At 36.0% G+C, this 19475-nt stretch overlaps 1 protein-coding gene and 1 long non-coding RNA gene across 2 annotated transcripts; one reads left to right on the top strand and one right to left on the bottom strand.

Moving 5' to 3' along the window:
• Positions 1 to 1767: 1767 nt before the first annotated feature.
• Positions 1768 to 8014, top strand: LOC105439480. The gene is made up of 5 exons (XR_004066017.1): positions 1768 to 1992; positions 3450 to 3482; positions 6319 to 6521; positions 7174 to 7238; positions 7970 to 8014. It is a non-coding gene; the product is annotated as an uncharacterized LOC105439480 (long non-coding RNA).
• Positions 8015 to 10998: 2984 nt separating this feature from the next.
• Positions 10999 to 19427, bottom strand: LOC579799 (cilia- and flagella-associated protein 298). Its single transcript, XM_779894.5, has 8 exons — positions 19296 to 19427; positions 17849 to 18003; positions 17111 to 17278; positions 16472 to 16539; positions 15824 to 15982; positions 15002 to 15133; positions 13859 to 13954; positions 10999 to 12922 (listed from the first exon to the last, which is right to left on the bottom strand). The coding sequence occupies exons 2-8, from the start codon at positions 17985 to 17987 to the stop codon at positions 12812 to 12814; spliced, it is 873 nt and encodes a 290-aa protein (XP_784987.2). The 5' UTR covers positions 17988 to 18003; positions 19296 to 19427; the 3' UTR covers positions 10999 to 12811.
• Between the last annotated feature and the right edge of the window lie 48 nt (positions 19428 to 19475).

The raw sequence follows: 19475 nt of genomic DNA on the forward strand, positions 1-19475 counted from the left end.
TAATGGTGCAGATAAATACACAAGAAATTTGTACAGCAGCAGCTTTAAATTCAGGCAATCATGTTAAAAACTGAGGATTTGCCAAGAAATCCATTTTATGTATTGATAATAGGCCATATTATAACATTCAGGAATGGGTCTAGTATAGTATGACTTATATATTGTTTTGTATGTGTATAGACTCATATAGCTTGGATTTATTCAACATGGAAGCCTTTATTCGGGGAGCATTTTATCATAAACATAATGCATAACATTGGGGGTGATAAAATAGCCCATGCAGCCCACCCCTCCCCCCCCCCCGGTCAAATATTGGGGAATCTCTGCCTATGCCAATAGAAAATGAGAACCTAATAAAAATATTATTGTTGGAAGGGTAAACTTAAGTGAAAGGGGAGAAAATGGCTTTTTTTTTTTTTTTCTTTTTTAGGATATAATTAGAGAGACAATAGAGAAACAAAGAAAGACAAGATACAGAGAGTGAGATATATATATATATATATATATATATAATATATATATATATATATATACAAGCATATATAGACAAACGGAATCATACATTATTATTACTTCGATATTGTCTGTGTACATTTCTTTGCTATCAGGATTTCTTTTTTACTTTTGTTTAATGCTGCTTTTCACCTCCCTATCCCCTGTCTGACAAGGAAAGGCTATCATGGTTTAAGATAGAAAATGAAATTAGTACGGCTTGCTGAAAAGAAGTTACTTCATCTCTAGATCACATATTCTCAATTTTATATGTCACTGATATTATAGACCGGCGCCAGATCCTAACCTTGATTTTCCTTGTCCGCAAATTTCCCGATTGTTTTTTTTTTCTTCGGCTCCGGCACCCCATCCCCGATTTAAAATGGTCTGGCGACGGCCCTGAGCAATGTGGTCTTACTCACGATCATTGCCTTCCCCCCCCCCCCCTAAAAAAAAAAAAAAAAAAAAAAAAAAAAAAAAAAAAAAAAACACCTCATGGTCGACGAACAATATTAACTGTCAGCTGTGCAAAATGCCGATCGAAAGCAAGATTGTGCAGGTTGTTCCCGGTGTAATATTGTAGACTTTTTGTAACCTTCATTGAGCATTTTAAGAGTCCTATCGAAATTTCATGTACATTTTCATGAATGTCAAGTTAGGGATACGCGGGGAATTATAATCATTTTTGAAATCTTTGTTTTCACGTGTGTTTAGTATATTGGCCTGACCCTAAAACTGGTCTAAAATATCCCAAATAAAAACCAAAATAAAAGAAAGAGAAACTTTTTGTACGTATTAAAATACATGAATCGCCTCGGTATAATTTCGAGCCTCTTTTGTCGTGAACACCACATACAGTTCAGTTGAACTTTTTTAGACTCCTCCCCAGGACGTCGATCAATTTCATGTATGTGCCCCCCCCCCCCCCCCAAAAAAAAAAAAATCAATCCATCAATCAATCAATCAATCAATCAATAAATATATAAAACATCAAACTTCTTCTTTTTCTCCTCTTCTTCTTTTTTTCTTCTTCTATTTCAACATATGAACTGTGTGACAAAAATCCAATGGCCGAAAATCTTAATTGAAATTAAAAACATTATTACGAATAATCGATGTTTCACATATACAGGTACCTCCCTAGTTCTAACGACCAATATATAAATCGTATTATGACAAATGTTGTAAGTTTCGTTTTAACTTTTCTTGTATCTTCCGGAGAAAATAGAGCACGATATTTTGTTGTAAATTAGTATTCTGAAAATTGTCTTGGCACTACCATTTTGAAGGACCGCCTTTTTTCTTTGACACGCCCATTTTTGTTTACGTTTTAATAGCATAGCTAGCACAGCCTTTGAGCACAGCTGATCGACTGCTCTCTCTCTCTCTCTCTCTCGGCTCAGCTCAGTTGCTTCTTGCTCGTGTTGCTGCATTATCACCAGCGGCGGTGTGTTTGTGTTCTCGTATTAGACCTATATTGCACACAGAGTACGTAAAGAGGTACGTAAGATCTTTCTTTGTTAAGTCTGTTTTCGATCAACTTTCTAATTTTCATCTAATATATAATCTGGGCGACTTTATGAAATGAAAAGATCTATGGAAACTGAACTGAAGAAACCACCGCTGACTTTCCTCCGTCTGCGTTGCGTAATGTTTCAACTACTGAAGATCGATGAAAAGAAAATCGACCGCCTAAAATTCGGTCCCTAGCTAAGCACCTGCCCTGAGCTCCATTTCACCGAAAATTTACGGATTTTTTCGTACGCGCGACATGGTAAGGTATGGATCGAGTTTTTACAACCGAATTTGTGTAGGCCTACAAAGTAAGTAAGTAAGTAAATAGCCTACTCTACTCTGTTTATCTGTATAAATATAAACTTCCAACTTTAAGTTCCAAGAATTTTTCCAACATCGGTACGTGAGTTAAAAGATTGCGTTTTGCTGCTATTTAGTGTCATAAATCGTCTATGTACGCGACAATCAGGTCAGATACGTCAGTGAAGTGCTGATTTTGATTGAATTCTGGTGAATTATTTATGGATAGTTGTTTGAAAATGTTTAGAATCTGGGTGTACAATTGGAACCTACATGCCATAGATCATGTAGATCTAGGTGATCTTTGGTCTGACAGGCAGATGTTTTGAAACCGAGAGCCAAATCACCTTCTCTTATTTCCACATTATTCCTTCAGAAGACTCTATCCAGGGACACTCCCGCATTTGGAGGGAGTCTCACGCCACGCACCACGCTCATTTTCCCGCCGTCCCACCATCTCGTAGCGGGAGATTCCCGCCACCATGCGTGCACCACGCCCTTCTTCCCACAATCTCCCGGTTTTTGAAAAAACCTCCTGCCAAACGTGTAAAATGAACCAGCGTATCGTATGCAATTATTTTGCTCAGCGCGGGGGGCCGGGGGGTATAAGTGAGCAATTTTTTTTGCAACCCCCCCCCCCCCCCCCCCCCTTGAGCCAAAAGAATTGTATACGATCTCCCTCGGAGCAGTTCCCCAAAGTTGACAGCCCGTCTATCATGTTGAAAGCCCAAACTATAAGATAACCCTTCCCTGTTAATATTTATGAACATTTCCTAATTCATTATTTTTTTGGACAACTCGATCATCGCCTGCCGGATGGAGGGTGTTTTATGTCATTGTTTGGTTTTTCACATTAATTGTTAGTCTATAACTTCAGAAAATAGCAAAAGAGACATAGATCTAAGGCAGATTTTTTTTGCTGATAATAAATTGATGTGATTGCCCCACAAAATCTGTTGGGCACCAATGTCACATAGTCTACATGTCATGTATAGGTCCATAGACGGTGTTTTTACAGAAATTGTATTTTTTATTTTGAAAATTAAATAGGGTATTTGATCGAGCCTGAAATTAAGGGAGTTGTTGAAGTGAAGTGAAATAGCATTGACTAAAATTTCTTTTTATCTTATATTTCTTTACAGATATGGATAATGGACTTAGAATTGAACCACTTGGTAAGTATTATGTGTGATTCTACCCCCCCCCCCCCCCCCCCCCCCCCCCCCCAGGGTGCTACAAGAATTTTTTTCACCACTTGCCCTGTCGGGCAAGTGGGTTTTCAATTTACTTGCCCAAACAATATTTCCACTTGCCCAAAACTTTAAAGCGAAAAAGGACTCGAGGTTAAAGCATTTATTATCTCGTAATGATAAGTTAGTGTTTTAGATAGCAAATTAATGCACATACATGTACAGTGTAACTGTACTGAATAATAACCTAATATGTCAAAGAAAATGGTCAACAAAGGATGGTTGAAGGTTTAAAAAACGCATTTTATTGATTCTCCATAAATAATCAGATTCACATGAATCTCGGCAAGGTAGAATGGTTCAAGCAGGTTTAAGTTTTTAATATTCAGTCATGTAAAAAAGCATAATGACCCTGTTGTAAAAAATATGATACAAACATGTCATTAATGGTAGCCACATGTACCATGGTGCAACATCACATGTGTGTCTGTGCAAGCCGCTGTCATTTGGAAACGCAGGCTAATTTTCAGCTGTTAATAATTTGGGTCAACTCTTCCATCAAGAAACGTCATGTAAATAATGGGTAATCAACTATTTTAAATAAAGTACGGACATTTTTATTTCATCATTCACTGCTATAAATATCATGCCAAAATTTGTAAATTCTTACTAAATAATAATATTGAAGATATTTTACGATAAATCTCGGATAAGTATGCGAAAACTAGACTAAACAACGTCGCTAAAACCATGAAAACAAAACAACAACGGCTTATATTCTGGGGGTCTCGATACTATTATCAAAATGACTCGCTCGGTCGGATCTTGAGACCGCAGTAATAAATTGAAAACGAGACAAAAACATTCATCTGATTTATATGAGCAGCGAGTTTTAAATAATATGTTCACAATCATTAACAGTCATTATGAATAAATATCAAACATTTGACTTTTTGTACTTACTAGAAAATCCCTGTTGTTTATTCCATTCCGATTCGCACGTGTTCATTTCCCTAGAATAATGACGTCATATTTGGCGTGATTCAACCAATCGGCAATCAGAGAATAGCAAAGGCCTGTCGGTGCGGCCTGCAGAGCTAGAGAGAGAGAGCGCGAATAAGCTCGCATCTGGTACGATCGCGCTAGCTGTCTCTAGCTAGCTCACGGCCGGCCGTGCGTGGAGGCGGAGCGGCATTCATGGCTTGAAGTGTCACTGTTGCATGCGCGCTGAGCTAGCTGAGCTGGCTAGCTGTCTGTGAAGTTTTTTCGAAATCGGAACGATCGCTTTTTTGCTTCTGGATTTTGACGACGGGTAAGAAGTTGACGGGTGAATGGTAGAGTTCTTGGACACTAGGAAATTACTGTAAAAGTATCACTTGCCCGAATCGGGCAAGTGATAATTTGATTTACTTGCCCGACGGCTCAATTTGGTTGCCCCGGGACGTCAAGCAAGCGGGTTTGTCGCGCCCTGCCCCCCCCCCCCCCCCCCTCCCTACCTACACATACATACACACTCCAAAGCAGGGGCCATGATTTCTTTTCATGACCGGGGAGGACAAAATGCAAGGTACGAGTTGGGGAGGTGTTGGGGAACGTTGGGGAGGTGCAGAAAAAATCTGCATCAATTCCGCTCTTACATGTTACATGTAGGCCCCACGGAATGTTTTTCAAAGTGGGGGGGGGGGGTCTAAAGTATTTACGATCAGGTAGAGCAAAGCGAGCGAAGCAAGTGGAGTGTAAATTGGCGAAGGGTCAAGGGGCGTAGCCACATGAAGCTCAGAAGTTTAATAATGGTCAGATGAGCATATTTTTATACCTTAATTGTGACACTGGCATTCAAGTCACTAATTGGAGTGGGGTAAATGGGGCGTAGCCCCCAGAATCTAAGGGGTTTTAGGCATTAAATTACAATCAGATGAGCAGCCAGGGGCTGCCTTAGGGCCCTTGGTGGGGTCTAGTGAGCAGAACCCCCGGAAGCTAAGGGAAAAAACCATGCCATTTCAGCAACATTTGTAAATCACTGATATCGAATCAGAAATAAATTGTGTTCTATTTGGTGGCAACTGCCCCCAAGCCCCCCCCCCCCCTCCTCCATTATTACGCTAGAGCGAGGGAGCATAGTGAACGAGAGGGGTGAAGGTGACGGACGTGACCTGACTACTCCCTCACAGGTTTTGAAGTTTTGTTGTATTTAAAAATTACATTACTTAATATCAAAACTATAGCATAAAAACAAGCAATATACTTTGTTCACACTTCACTTTCCTACAATATATTTACTTGTACACTTTGAAGGATATTATGCGAGGGAGCATAACTCCAGAGCAAAAATTTTTTTGCATTTTATTTGTCTAAATGCTGCACTCTTGCGCCCTCCAGAGCCAAGTTTGTTGCAGTCTTTAGTCAGTAGTTGCTATACACTTTTTTTTGCACTCTTTCACATTTTCTTGGCCCGCCTCGCCCCGCCCCGTTCGCCCCGCCCCTGCTCCAAAGTGTCTAGGCTGTAAATATACATATATATATCTATTCCTCACAAATATTCTGCCTCTTGGTTGTAGTGCAACAAATCACTCATAATGAAAAGAAGCCCGGCTGAAAGGAGAAGGTCTTCTTTATTTAACATTGACATGAAGGTACTAGCTTTTATGAGCTTTTTACTGGCTAGTACAAACCTGAATTACAATCCTTTGAATGCGTTCTTCCATTTTAAACTGCAGGTATCCAGGAAAATATTATGACAGCTGCACAACGTTATACAGCACATGTAGGAATCAGACTAACAAAATCCCTCTCGTGGTCTCTATTTGTCTCTCTCACACAGTTGCTCCACCAAGTGATGAAGATCCCATCATATTAGCAGCCAGAAGAATCGGCTTTCCAATCGAAAAGATAGAGTTCTTCATTAAACAGTACTTTGAAGAAACTGGGCGGCTTTTTCAGGCAGTAGAACCTCTTCTAGACAGACTGAGGGTAGATCTCTTTCATGGAATCTTGACAGAGGCATTCACATGTATATTGGAAACGGTAATATATTGGAATGTGATACTTCAATATTTATTTTTACATATGTACAAAAGTGTGGTTTTCCTTTCCAAAACAACAACTTTAAATCTTACATTTTAGTTCTATGCTTTACAGAAGGGGAGGATGGTAAGGGGTGTGAAAATCTGTTTTTCTTCTAATTGTTAAATATATTCAAAGTATAGAAAAGGGCAGACACGTCTTCTTGTTAACAGCACTCCTGTTCATATATCTGAAAATATGCCTCCTCACCCATCTGCTACTGTGGATGACTTGCACAAGTAAGGGAGGATGGGGATACTTAAAAATATTCACGCATTTAACAAATCTCATGTATGCTCCATGTACAATTAACCCTTTACCTACTGGTTGCGGGTGCTCTCTGTATTAACTATTAAACCTGTGGAGCATATAAGAATTAGGTACCGAAAGGGGTTACCTGCTGCCATATAGATTCATTTTTCACTCGCGAGTCGCGACCCCCAATTCTAAGCCCTATGACTAGTACTTTTCACTCTACCGGTATTATAATTATAAATATAATTTTCTGGTAATTTTGTCTATTTTAGTCTTATAAGTACTTAAAAAATGACAGTTTCATGTACAGGTGTATGTAATCTGCAAATATTTGTTCCCTTCTCTCACCTCTGTACAGGCGATAGATTAACTACTTACAGTGCTTTCTAACTACATGTACAGGGCTTTCAGGAAATACCAACGGTAATTTTTTATTCTTATTTTTAGTTAAAAGTATTACTTGTATATTCCAAAGTAATATATAATTGTTCAAAAAATATGAATGATTCAGATTCTTGAGGAGGTTCATTTGCTTGGTCTACATGTAGTTACTGGCAGCACAAATTTTCTGATCAAACAAAGTTATTTCGCTCATGGCGTACAAACAATGCTGGGCTTCATCAGAAGTCTAATGGTAAAGACTAGCTGTGGATTAGAGAATGATAGTCAGACACTTTACTTTCTTCACCCAATTTGTGAGTGGCCAACATTCACAACAATCATAAAAGAAAAATTATAATTTAAATTTTCTTGGCTTAAAGCCACACTGTACTACTTGTAGCTACTTGCTCCCTCTATATAGAAAACAATGCCTAATCGGTGACCATTGGTCCCCTATGATCCTCTTTTTCTTATGTTAATTGAGAGCTGAGTTGATGAGATAACCACCTGTCCAGTGACCTTGCAGGGTGGTCTAATCCCTCCTATAAACAGGTACAGATAAGCTTTAAAAGTAATTATCTATTCACAAAGTTATTTGACGTTAAGCCAAAGTGTACTGTAAATAATTGTTTCCTCCATGGCTTTCGATTGCCAGCAAATTAGAATAGATTTGTTTTATAGATATTTTTTGAGAGCAAACATAATTTCCTGTACTGTGTCTCACTTGTTTTATTTTGTTCTCAGATTGATCCATATTTCTTACTTTTTCCTAGGGTGTGCATGCATTCAACAAATAAAAAGAGGCTCTTCCGGTTCATTCCAGTCCAGATCAGGTGCATGTACATTTGTATACAGTACTATAGCCGTCCTTGTGCATTACAACTGGATCCTCCACGCTCCCCCTCCCCACCTGAAACCTGCCTACTGTGGAACTTTGTCTTCATTTACATAAGCAATACTGTGCTGAAATATGTAATGTACTTGCCCATTTTGGAAGCTGAAGATATTTGTAGCACTTACAATAATACATCATATATGTTCATATTTGCTTCATGATAAGTTTTAGCCACATGTGTTTTTTAACTCACCAACATGCTCAGCAAAATATATGGATTTCTGAGCTTCATGAAATGTAACAAAAATGTGTGGCCAGTTTTCTAGATTAGATTGTAGGGAAAAAAAGTGAGAAGCATGTATACATATTTATATTTATTGCTGCTATTGATATTAGTTATGCCTTAAAATCTTGTCTCACAGGCCTGTACTTAATTTTGAAATGATTAATTATTTTGGGCATAAAATAAAATGAACTTTCAATCAAATAGAAAGATCAAATTTATTTTTTGCCATTGTCAGGATTAGGAATCATGGACCTGTAAAATGCAGAATCATCCACCAATTTTCTTTTCTTTTCTTTTTAACAAAATTTTACAACATTAATTTAATAATCAGAGTATTCAACATCTTGGTGTAGGAAATGTGTAGTCAGGTTTGTGAACCTAATGAATGATGTGTCTCTTTCAAGTAAACAATGAATTATTTTAGAAATACGAATCGCTGAATTTAACAATTTCTTATCTCCATCATGCCAAATGTAAATTATAGCTTTTCCATAGTATATTCAATAGTATATCCAAACTCTGTCTATGTGTGTGTTTTGATTCCTTCATATTGCATATAGATGCATCCTTTTTGCTCCTTTCTAAAACTAAGTCATGTAATCATCAAGACATGCAATAGATAGTACCGGTACTTTTATTTTTTATGTAGTTTAGAATAGCATGTATTTTTTACTCCTGAGAGATTGGAAGCACTGCGATACACTAGAAGTTGGCATGTAATGTATAGAAAGTGTTTGGGGTATTTGTATTATGAAAAGTATTCGATTGTGAAAGTATTATGGAAAGATACTATATTTAAGAGTATATGATATTGAGGAAGCATATGGTATTTTTTTAGATTATTAATGAATAATGTGCCATGCATTGCTACAATGCAGGGAGGGATTGATTTGCAATTGCAATTATATGTATATATTTTTTTATCATTTGCAATATTTATATTTTTATAAAAGATATTTGTTTTAATTTGTTGTTCAATTTTGTTTCGATTTTGATTTGTTCTATATGTTTTTAGCACCCAATTGTTGCAATGATTTAATATATTTCCGCAGTTGAAATCATTGAACAATGGATATATTAAGAGGTATTCAGACAGAACTGAAAACCGTTTAGGTTTTATACCTTGTATTTGTGTTGTTTTTAATCCAAATTAGAAAAATTAGACCTTGTTTAGATATTAGTGTAGTTAAATTTCTATCACATTGATTGATTTATAGGGTAGTAGTTTTTGTGTGAATGGTCAGTTTTCAAATGGACAATTACCTTGATCAACATTACATTAATATTGTTGAATTATTCATATTCCAGTTGACTGTGACCTCAACTTTTTCACTAATAATGACTTGCTTAGTATCCTATATCTCATATAACTTGGAACAAAAAAGTGCCTATACTGGGGATACAGGGTTACCCATATATGGTGTGCTACATCGTTTTTGTACCTTGACCTTTGCAACATTCAATATTACATGCCAGGGGAATTTACTTATACTCATTCAGTAAGCATACCAAGAAAGTATTCAATCAACTCAAAAGAGGCATTATTTCGATTTCATGACTCGTATTATTCCCCACTGCCCACCGTTGTTTAATGATGATAGTATTACATAGGGCTTAATGTTTTTATGGTAAATGAAATAAGATTGTATCATTGTATTTTACATTTTAATTGATGTATAGGTAAGTAAGAAGAAGAAGAAATGCAATTTCTTTTATATAATGATAAATATGCAAGTTTTAATTTGCAATTTTTTACTTTTTAATTTTTACTTTTTGTTTGTTTGGAGGTACATGTACAATATTGTGTGGACCAAAACTCCACATCTATCATTCATGTATCAATTGCAGAATGCATTTCAACTTTGATCATGTTTATCCATCAGAAATAAACTAATGTTCAAATATGTGTTGTTCATCTAAAACCAATTGATATTGTACAGGGCGTATTGATTTTAATGAACATTTTTGGATTATCTCGTTTTAAAAATCGTCATAAAATAATTCTTGGACAGTTAACTCTGCATAAGTTGAATCTGTTGGGACTTCAAACAAAAAACGGTTCAAATTCAACTTGTTCAAAATTTGACGTAAGAAGTATAGATATCACGTTTCGCATAGTTTGATCCAAAATTGACACTTTATAGGAATATTCAATTTGTGCGACTTCAAGTTATGCAGAGTCAACTGTCAAAAGCTGAGTCAAAAGTTATGCAGAGTCAACTGCAGAGTCAACTGACCATGATGGTCATTGAACTTGTTTTATATACAGGTGAACTTGTCATACTTACTAGAACAGTATTAATACTGATGAGGCTACTAAGCATCAGCAAAGTAATTTGAGAATATTTGGGACTCGCTTTCAGGGACTGCTGGTGTTTGTAATTGAACAATATACATGTGTATCCCAATAGAAAATGAAATTTTATGATGATGGTGGTCGTGGTCATGATGATGATGATGATGACTATCCTCTCTTCCTAGCTGTTTCTCTTGTTATCTCTCCACCACCCCCCCCCTTCTCTTTCTCTCTTGCACTCTCTTCTTTGTACTCGTAACTTCCACTCTTCCTTGTCATTCTGTTCTCCCGAGTTGGCCACTTTCAAAATATAGGAAATGTATATAGAAAAAATGGCTTTTTTGTTTGTTTTCACACCTAAAACACATTTAGCATCAGATGATAATGGAGGTCAAGCTCTGCATGGCATATCTATTTATTGCAAGTCCTAACAATTGTTGTACTCCATAGAAGGGGCTAATGGATTTGCAGAAAAAACAGCTATTTTCAGAGAAAGACATGTTCCAAAGTTTTTATATTTTTCCATCACAACCCATTTCAGTCGGTATGTCAAACAATTAAAGTGACAATATTTCAACAACAAAAAATTTAAAAAATGTTTCTACATAATAGCATAGCCATAACATAGGGCAAAGAAAAGGGGTTCACATTATTAATGAACTACTAATTGTCAATGTAAATTTTTATTACCTCAATTCATTTTTACTTGTACTTTACTGTAAATTACAAAAATATTAGTCTCCAGACTTTTGCACATTCTTTTTTTTACAATAAAAAACGAAATTGAATTGAATTTAATAAATCATTACTTTAATTTGTAATGTAATGCAAAGAATTGATATAATGACCTTGTTGACACTTGAACAATGCTTTCATGTACAAAAGTAATTTCATCTACTCCTCTATCGATGCCTTGATCAGTACAGAATTTCATGAACTGCATACGTGTGCGTATACAATTGTCAACATAATGTACATTGCTCTTTATAAGAGGGCAAATTACATTGCATCAAATAGCTGGCAAACCATTGTCAGGGTAGTTCATTTGGAAGCATACAGCAACCCTGATTATTCCATCAATCAAATCAGAATACTTAACTTAAAATCTGTTTGGAGGTCACATGTTTTTACCGGTAATGCATGTAAATGAGATCTACGGGGGAAGAAAACAAAAATTGAAAATGGTTTCAACAACATATTTGTCACATGACCCAGACCCTACTTGCTTTGGTATTCATGATGAAATTAAAATTTAAAAACAAAAATAATTTACTGAAAAGACAAAATGCTATACTTTTTTGTTGTTGAATATTCGCCTTCCTTTTTATTACGGGTAACTTCTTACTTTTGACCTCACTCTGCTTAATCCCCCCAGTTAATGTGTATCTTATCCCATACTTGTTTGCAAAATTAAAAAAATATACAACAAATATCGAATGCGGTGTAGTGACGCTCAGTGAATAAAGTAGGCAATGTAAATTTGTATGCATTGAACATATGGCTGAAATATGTACAATGAAGAGTGACAGTTCATGTATAAATTACACAAACTCTGGAAGGATACTAGAATATACAACAACAACAACAAAACATTAAACATTCATTCAATTAAAAATTAAATAAAAAAGATAAAAAGGAAAGACACATAATTGATTGGAATCAGTCAAAATGAGCACAACATGACAGATTCTCAACTTTTCAAATGTTGCGTATAATATCTAAACGCTTCAGAGAGCATCAGATAAGCCGACATCATTTGTCTTGTATTCATCTTTTCACTCCATAGTATTTTATAATAATAATAATAATAATAATATCCCCTTTCTGTATAGCGCATATACCACATTATGATGTAACGTCTCTATGGCATGCGCTTGCAAAGGACTTTGGATATTATTACCTCGGCTTTATAACAAAGATAGTGCCCAAGACTGGCCTGTCAAATATCTTTCCAGTTTTCCAAATCAAGAATCTGTGGCCTCCGTCATCGTGTAGCTAAAAGGTCCTAATTGTTTGTTCCATAAATGTCCTGTTGCATAAAACTGGAATCCACTATACCTCCCTGCATCGCACTTCCTAAACTGAAACAGAATCACAGTGGTCTGCTCCAGTATAACATGGTAAAAGTCAGATTGTGATTGGTGTATGTTGCTTCAGATCATGCAGGTCAGGTCAGGTCATGTCGGGTCAGGTCAAGCTCATCGAGGTCCCCACTTGACATTGTTGATCCCTTGTAGCTGGCTCTTGAGCTGACTGGAATCTGCCCAAGGAGAGTCCAGATACGCATCCTCATTCCCTTCTTGCATTTTCTGTATTAAAAGATCAATACAAAATTTGAAGAAGAATGTAATCACAACCAAAGCCACATCAAGCCTGCTGTACCACCATTGGCAATCTCTGAGGTTCGTTTGGTCACCAGTGCATACAAAGTTATAATTTGTATGGCCTGTGTCCCACACAACATCTTCAAACAAAAGCCCAAGATGAATGAACAACAAAGGACAATTATGTGACTTCAGTACCAAATGAAAAGCAATTTGACACAGTCTTTTTCTGTGGGTGCAAGGAGTTTCTCCAATAATGATATCTCTTAAATGAACAGGGAACTGAAGGAAGACAAACAACCACATATGCAAAAATCTCAGAAACTTGTTATCAGATAACATTTACAATAGATTTGATTGAGTACATAAGAGGGTTAAGGAAAAAAATATTAGTTTTGAAGAATTCATTAAAAGTAATCTTGAATTATGGTATTGAAACTCAATTTCAAGATACATTCACCTAAAAAAAAGTCATTCTTGATCGCTTATTCTGCACCAGGTGCCAGGTGGTATATATTGACCATAAGAATGGGGATAGGTTAATTATGAAGAAGAAAAAAAATAACACCCCAACAATTATATCAACAATTCTTCTACTGAATCTGTAAAATCTCATTTCCTAATTAAACATGGTAAATTTCCTTGCTATAGACTATTTAACACTATCCATCATATTTCCATCAGCTATCACTGGTAAATACTTTCCATCCAATTTGTTTGGTATAGGGCCAATTACTCATTCAACTGCCCCCTCCTCCCCCCCCCCCCCCCCCCCCCCCCCATCTAGCAGGGCTAATTTTAAGCTCTTTTTGTTATGCTACGTACTATACCTATTTGATCTTTACTACCATAAAAGGCTTTACATTTTATTTTTTTAGAGTCCTTTGCTTTCAAATGATGATGAGCATTAATTCAATTTACCTTCCATTCTTCTTGTTTGCGGTATGCATGTAGCATCATCTGTTTCCTCTCGTCCTCGCTGAATACAGCTTCTCTGGCTGGCGCACCTCCTCCTTTCTGTGGAGATAAACATTAAGTGATGTCATGAGTGAAATGAAAATATAATGCTGATATGTAATGTGACGTGATTCTCATATTAACCAACAGTTAACTCTGCAATAATTGAATGTGTTTAGACTTTAGACCACAAAAAACAGTTCGACATACCTGTATGCAAAATTTGAAATAGGAAGTGTACATAATACATTTTGCATAGTTTGGTGGGGTTTTTTTACGATTCAACTCAAAGAAAATTTGACTTGTGTGACTTCAAGTTACGCAGAGTTAACTGTATTTACAGAATTATAAATCATGCACACTATAATCATTAAACCTATTAGACTATATAACATTAAATTGCATACAATATCTTATATGACTGTATGAATAATACCCCTCCCCCTTGAAAAGGAGGTGTGCATGAATGCATCTGATGGCAGTGTCAGTATAATACTTGTAATTTACTCAGAGATACGCTGGACCTTTCCTAAAAATCAAGATTATTGAATACAATTATGATATTCAATGAATGTACAACATTTTCCAACACTGGGGAATCCCCAAAGGTAACACACATGAAATGGGTTCATTCAGAACTCAATGCACTTGCTGCTATAATGCATGAAAGAGCACAAAACCTTCGGAGCAAGTCAAATGTAACAGGTTTAGTCTGAATTTGGATCAATCAAAAATCTTATTTGGGTTTTTCAAATAGTATTTTGTTTTTTTTTATTTCGAATTAAGAATTGTGTGAGATGTATGTATTACTCCATATCTCATCTGTTTTATTACCTGTGTTATGGTAGTGCTCAGAAAATGCATACAAATGTATGGAAAGTAATGAAATAAACTACATAACCTTCTATTTGAAAACAAAATTGAAACATAAAAGCAGTATTTGCGCGGGTGATCGTACTTAAAAAATCCATTTGGCTATCATGATTCCCCACTTACATTTTTAAGCACATAGTTATAATGAAAAGTGTACTGAATAAACTGTTGGTACTTTTTTTTTAAATATTAAAATTAGTGATATAAACCAATTATTCTGATTATGGCACCCACCTTTTGTAATTTAGCAATGATTTTTGTCTTTTCATTCTTTCCAACGTAATCACAAAGCTTCTTTCCTCTATGCATCTCTTTACCAGAGAACCACAATGAAGTATTATCTTCCTCCAGTACTGTCAAAGATGCCTGTAAACAAAAGAACAAACGCAATTAAGATAAAACAAATTTTGTACTGAACAAAATGAAAATACTTACATCGTTTGGTACAACTTGGACAATATGAGGACATACATGTGCAACAACATATATGCAACAAGTTTCATTCCAACTTCCAAAAAATAACAATGATCTTTACCAACTCTACGGATGGTCCTGCCATATATCACCCATTCTACACTCAACATGTGACTCATGAACAAGTATCCTAGTAATTCTGAGCTAATTATGCACGTGTATGTTGAATGTCAAGATTAAAAGTGAAAAATTGCATTGTGGGACATCTATTAGGACAATGAACATCCTTTACAAGTAATATTCTACGTTTTACAGCCAGGCTTGAGATGTAAATTCTTTTTCACCTTCCATTTGTTAAATATTCCCCTTAAAAAAGTTGCAAACCTTTAATACAACACCTGAGAACTATTAGTATATTTGGTTATCATCAACTGAACTCAAACAAAACTGACCAAGGGTGTTTGGGGGCTTATTAGAACTACATGTTTACTTGGAAATGTTAGTATCTTGCTATCCATTTAAAGTCAAATAAACCTTGACAGAAAGTGCCTTAATTGGAACTTCCCAAGAATACCTCAAGTTTTAAACACAGGATAGGTATTAACTCAATACGACAAATAATAATTATATCATGATACATACCTGAGTGCCATCCAGCTCTTCATTGCCTTCAATCTCCATCCTGATAGGATCGTGAGGGGGTAAACCCATGGGGTAAACAATGGTAACCGCACCCCTCAGCTGGTCCAGGGCATCCTTCACCATAGGTTGCGTAACACACACGTTTGCAGACGCTTGGCTCTATATGTGAGGCGAAGGATTGGAGAATTTTCAGTGAACTAAACTAAACTATGATGTAATAATTACCCATTCTGGTTTGAATAACAAGTGATGTTGTCACTTCTCTCAAAAATTAAGTTATCATGTTAGTTCACATTCAGTTCACTGCTGAAATGTACAACCAACTGTATGTGATGAGCAGACATGAAGAAAAAGGTCCAATTGAGTGTGTATTATAAATAAGAAAATGAAATAGCAATGCAAAGCTTTGAAATGGACATGGGGAACAGTACCATGTAGGGATATTGGGAGCTTACATGTACATGTATATCTCAAATCTTTACATCAAACAAGCATAACATTCAAAATTTATCATTTCCAGTCATGCATGTATGAACTAAGCATCAATCTTTAATAAACCTTCAGTATTTAGTTACATTTGGTACCTGCATTGAATTTCTCATCCTTACTCTTTTTTCAGTAGGATAAAAGAGAATAAAAACTACTTACTTTGGAAATGATCTTCTTGGCTTCACTGGCTGTCTTTGTTAAAACTTCCTTCATTTTCTCATTTGGAGCTGAAAAAGAGGATGAAGATTCCAAAAATATGTTTATCAAAATTCAAATTCTTACATCATCATGAGTAAAACAAAAATATATATTCTAGACTTATCAGGTGTATGTGTTGATGAATGAAACAGTAATTTCATTCAAACTTGTTCTATGGAACATTTATAATGAAGACAAGAAATATTTGTAGGTACAAATAACCCCTTTCAGTTGTTGCAGATGGATATTATGAAGTTAAAATCTTTTGACTAAGCTTGATTTGTGAGTTACATGATTGCTCCCTCTGTAAGGAAACAACAGAGTTATATAGAAAGATGAAGCCAACAGATTGTACTCATTTGTAAATTTGATTGTTTTCTTTCATAACTAACAGTAAGACAAATAGAGAGGGAGAGACAATTAACAGAGAGACAAAATGAGTGACAGATACATGCAGAAACCTAAACATAAACAGTTACAGAATGAGAGAGAGGGAGAGAGGGGGGAGGGGGAGGTGGAGAGAGGGAGAGAGAGAGAGATGGAGAGAGAGGGAGAGAGAGAGAAAGGAGGAGGAGGTGGAGGTGTGAAATGATGGTGTACCTTTGCCATTTCTCCTGCTGATAGGATCTTTGCATTCAATTGAACCCCCGCTTGGTTCACACTTCTGCCCCCATTCATCGACCAGCTTCAGATCTTCAATCTGATCATCGGCTAATCCTTGCATGTTTGGAGGAAGAGTGGTTCCATGTTCAGCAAGCTCGTTGATTTCTGGAAATATGAAAAGAAACAAGATCAAAATGTAAGTCCAAATATCCATTACCAATCAAAGTGTATGAAATATCCACTTTAAAGAATTTCTATGTCATCTAATAAAGATGAGAGAAAAGGCAAAAAACAATAAAAATGTTTATTATAAAAGTGTTTTAATACACTAAATGTACACCTTTAAAAAAAAAGTTTTATTTTTTAGATGAATTCCCGAACAAGAAATTTTGCATGAGGTCAACACATGAGATACAATTTGATTTTTTTTCCCTAAGGCACATTTTCCATAGACTCCATCCTAAAGCCTTTTTCAGATATGAGATGGTAAACAGTGGCGTTTTTTAAGTTTTTATGATGAAGGTATGTGTAATACCATTCACATTTCTGTATCTAATAATACAGAGACAAGTGAATACGCAGGACTTAAGTTGCATACACAGGTGCCATTCATTTACATATATAAAAGAAGACATGGCAACTTTTTTGCGGCAGTTTACAGTGACATATCTGAAACAGCCTCTAGGGGTCATTACTTGACATGTTTTAACTCAATACATGAACATCCCCTCTCACCTGAACACATTCTTTCCACTTTGAGTCTACCATTGTGAATCAGGATAAGCTCTTTGACTAGGTCTTCTACTGGCTGCTGTACTGTCGTCTCAAACAAGAACTGACTCTCGTCACCCCTCTTGATGTGTAGTTTAACCATCCTGGTAATCTTGGATCTAATCATGATACAATTAAAAATACACCAACAAAAAAATTGAGAAAATTAAATGGGAAAATGCTACCATAAAATTCACCATGACATAAATGACCTCTCCATCCACAGAGGTCACTCATATTCCTATAATAATAATAATAATAATAGTGGCTACTTGTATAGCGCACAGGTCCACCTTTCGGTGCTCATGGCGCTTAGAGAAAAGGACATGTAACAGACATAAGAAAGAAAAAACAATAAACCGAAAAACAAAATTCGAAATTCTCCTAGACATGGTAAATTACACTATTGCAATCTTTACAACGAAAGAAACAAATAAGTTTTCAGTTGTAATTTGAATGTTTCTGTTGACGACAGTTGGCCATTTGTAGAGGGAGCTTATTCCAGAGTTTTGGACCCATTGCAGAGAAAGCCCGATCGCCCCAAGCAAGTTTTATTCTGGGTGTATTAAGTAATAGCGTGTCTGATGAGGAGCGAAGACTTTGTGTGGGGTTGTACTTTGAAACAGAGTTGCTCAGGTATGTAGGGGAAGAAAGAGAGTAAACTGAATGATGAACTAGTAACATAATTTTAAAAATAATCTATGTACAACAAAAATCTTCTTCTTCTTTTTCTCCTTCTTCTTCTTCTCCTTCTCCTTCTCCTCCTCCTCCTCCTCCCCCTCCTCCCCTCTTCTTCTTCTTCTTCCTCTCCCTCTTCTTCTTCTTCTTCTTCCTCTTCTTCTTCTTCTTCTTCTTCTTCTTCTTCTTCTTCTTCTTCTTCTCCTTCTTCTTCTTCTTCTTCTTCTTCTTCTTCTTCTTCTTCTTCTTCTTCTTCTTCTTCTTCTTCTTCTTCTTCTTCTTCTTCTTCTTCTTCTTCTTCTTCTTCTTCTTCTTCTTCTTCTTTTTCTTCTCCTCCCCCCTCCTCCTCCTTCTTCTTCTTTTTCTTCTCCTTCTTCTTCATCTTCTTCTTCTTCTTTCTTTCTTTTTCTTGCCATGCATCTTTTTCACTTTCTTTCATTTTCTTTACATGTTTTTAATCATGCAATGATCAAATCATCCCAATAAGACAGACAATTAACAACAAAAACGTTCAAAAATTCAGGCAAAACTCCAAACCCAATTAAAGAAGACAAACATGACGATTTCTTCAGTGCATGGGACCGATCAAATAAAATAAAAAATTATCAATGACACAATTAATATTTCAATTGCGAAATGTAAAGATAAATAAAGGGGTAAATTCATTACAACATATGTATGATTCTTTTACTAATTTAATGAATTCAAAAAAATAGTTTGTTTCTCGTCTTACCACTGATAACAGGTATGAAAACGTGATATTATCCGGCCCAAATCGACTCTCGGTATGTGAAAAATAGAGCGTAACCACGGAAGCTTAAATACAACGTTACGCATGCGCAGAAATTAAGCCAGTTTTGTGTACATGCAGTGCATGCATGCAGTGATCTAGCTTTAGCCAACACACACAGTT

This window comes from Strongylocentrotus purpuratus, unplaced genomic scaffold, assembly GCF_000002235.5.
Source record: "Strongylocentrotus purpuratus isolate Spur 01 unplaced genomic scaffold, Spur_5.0 spur5_scaffold_21, whole genome shotgun sequence".
NCBI classification, from domain to species: domain Eukaryota; kingdom Metazoa; phylum Echinodermata; class Echinoidea; order Camarodonta; family Strongylocentrotidae; genus Strongylocentrotus; species Strongylocentrotus purpuratus.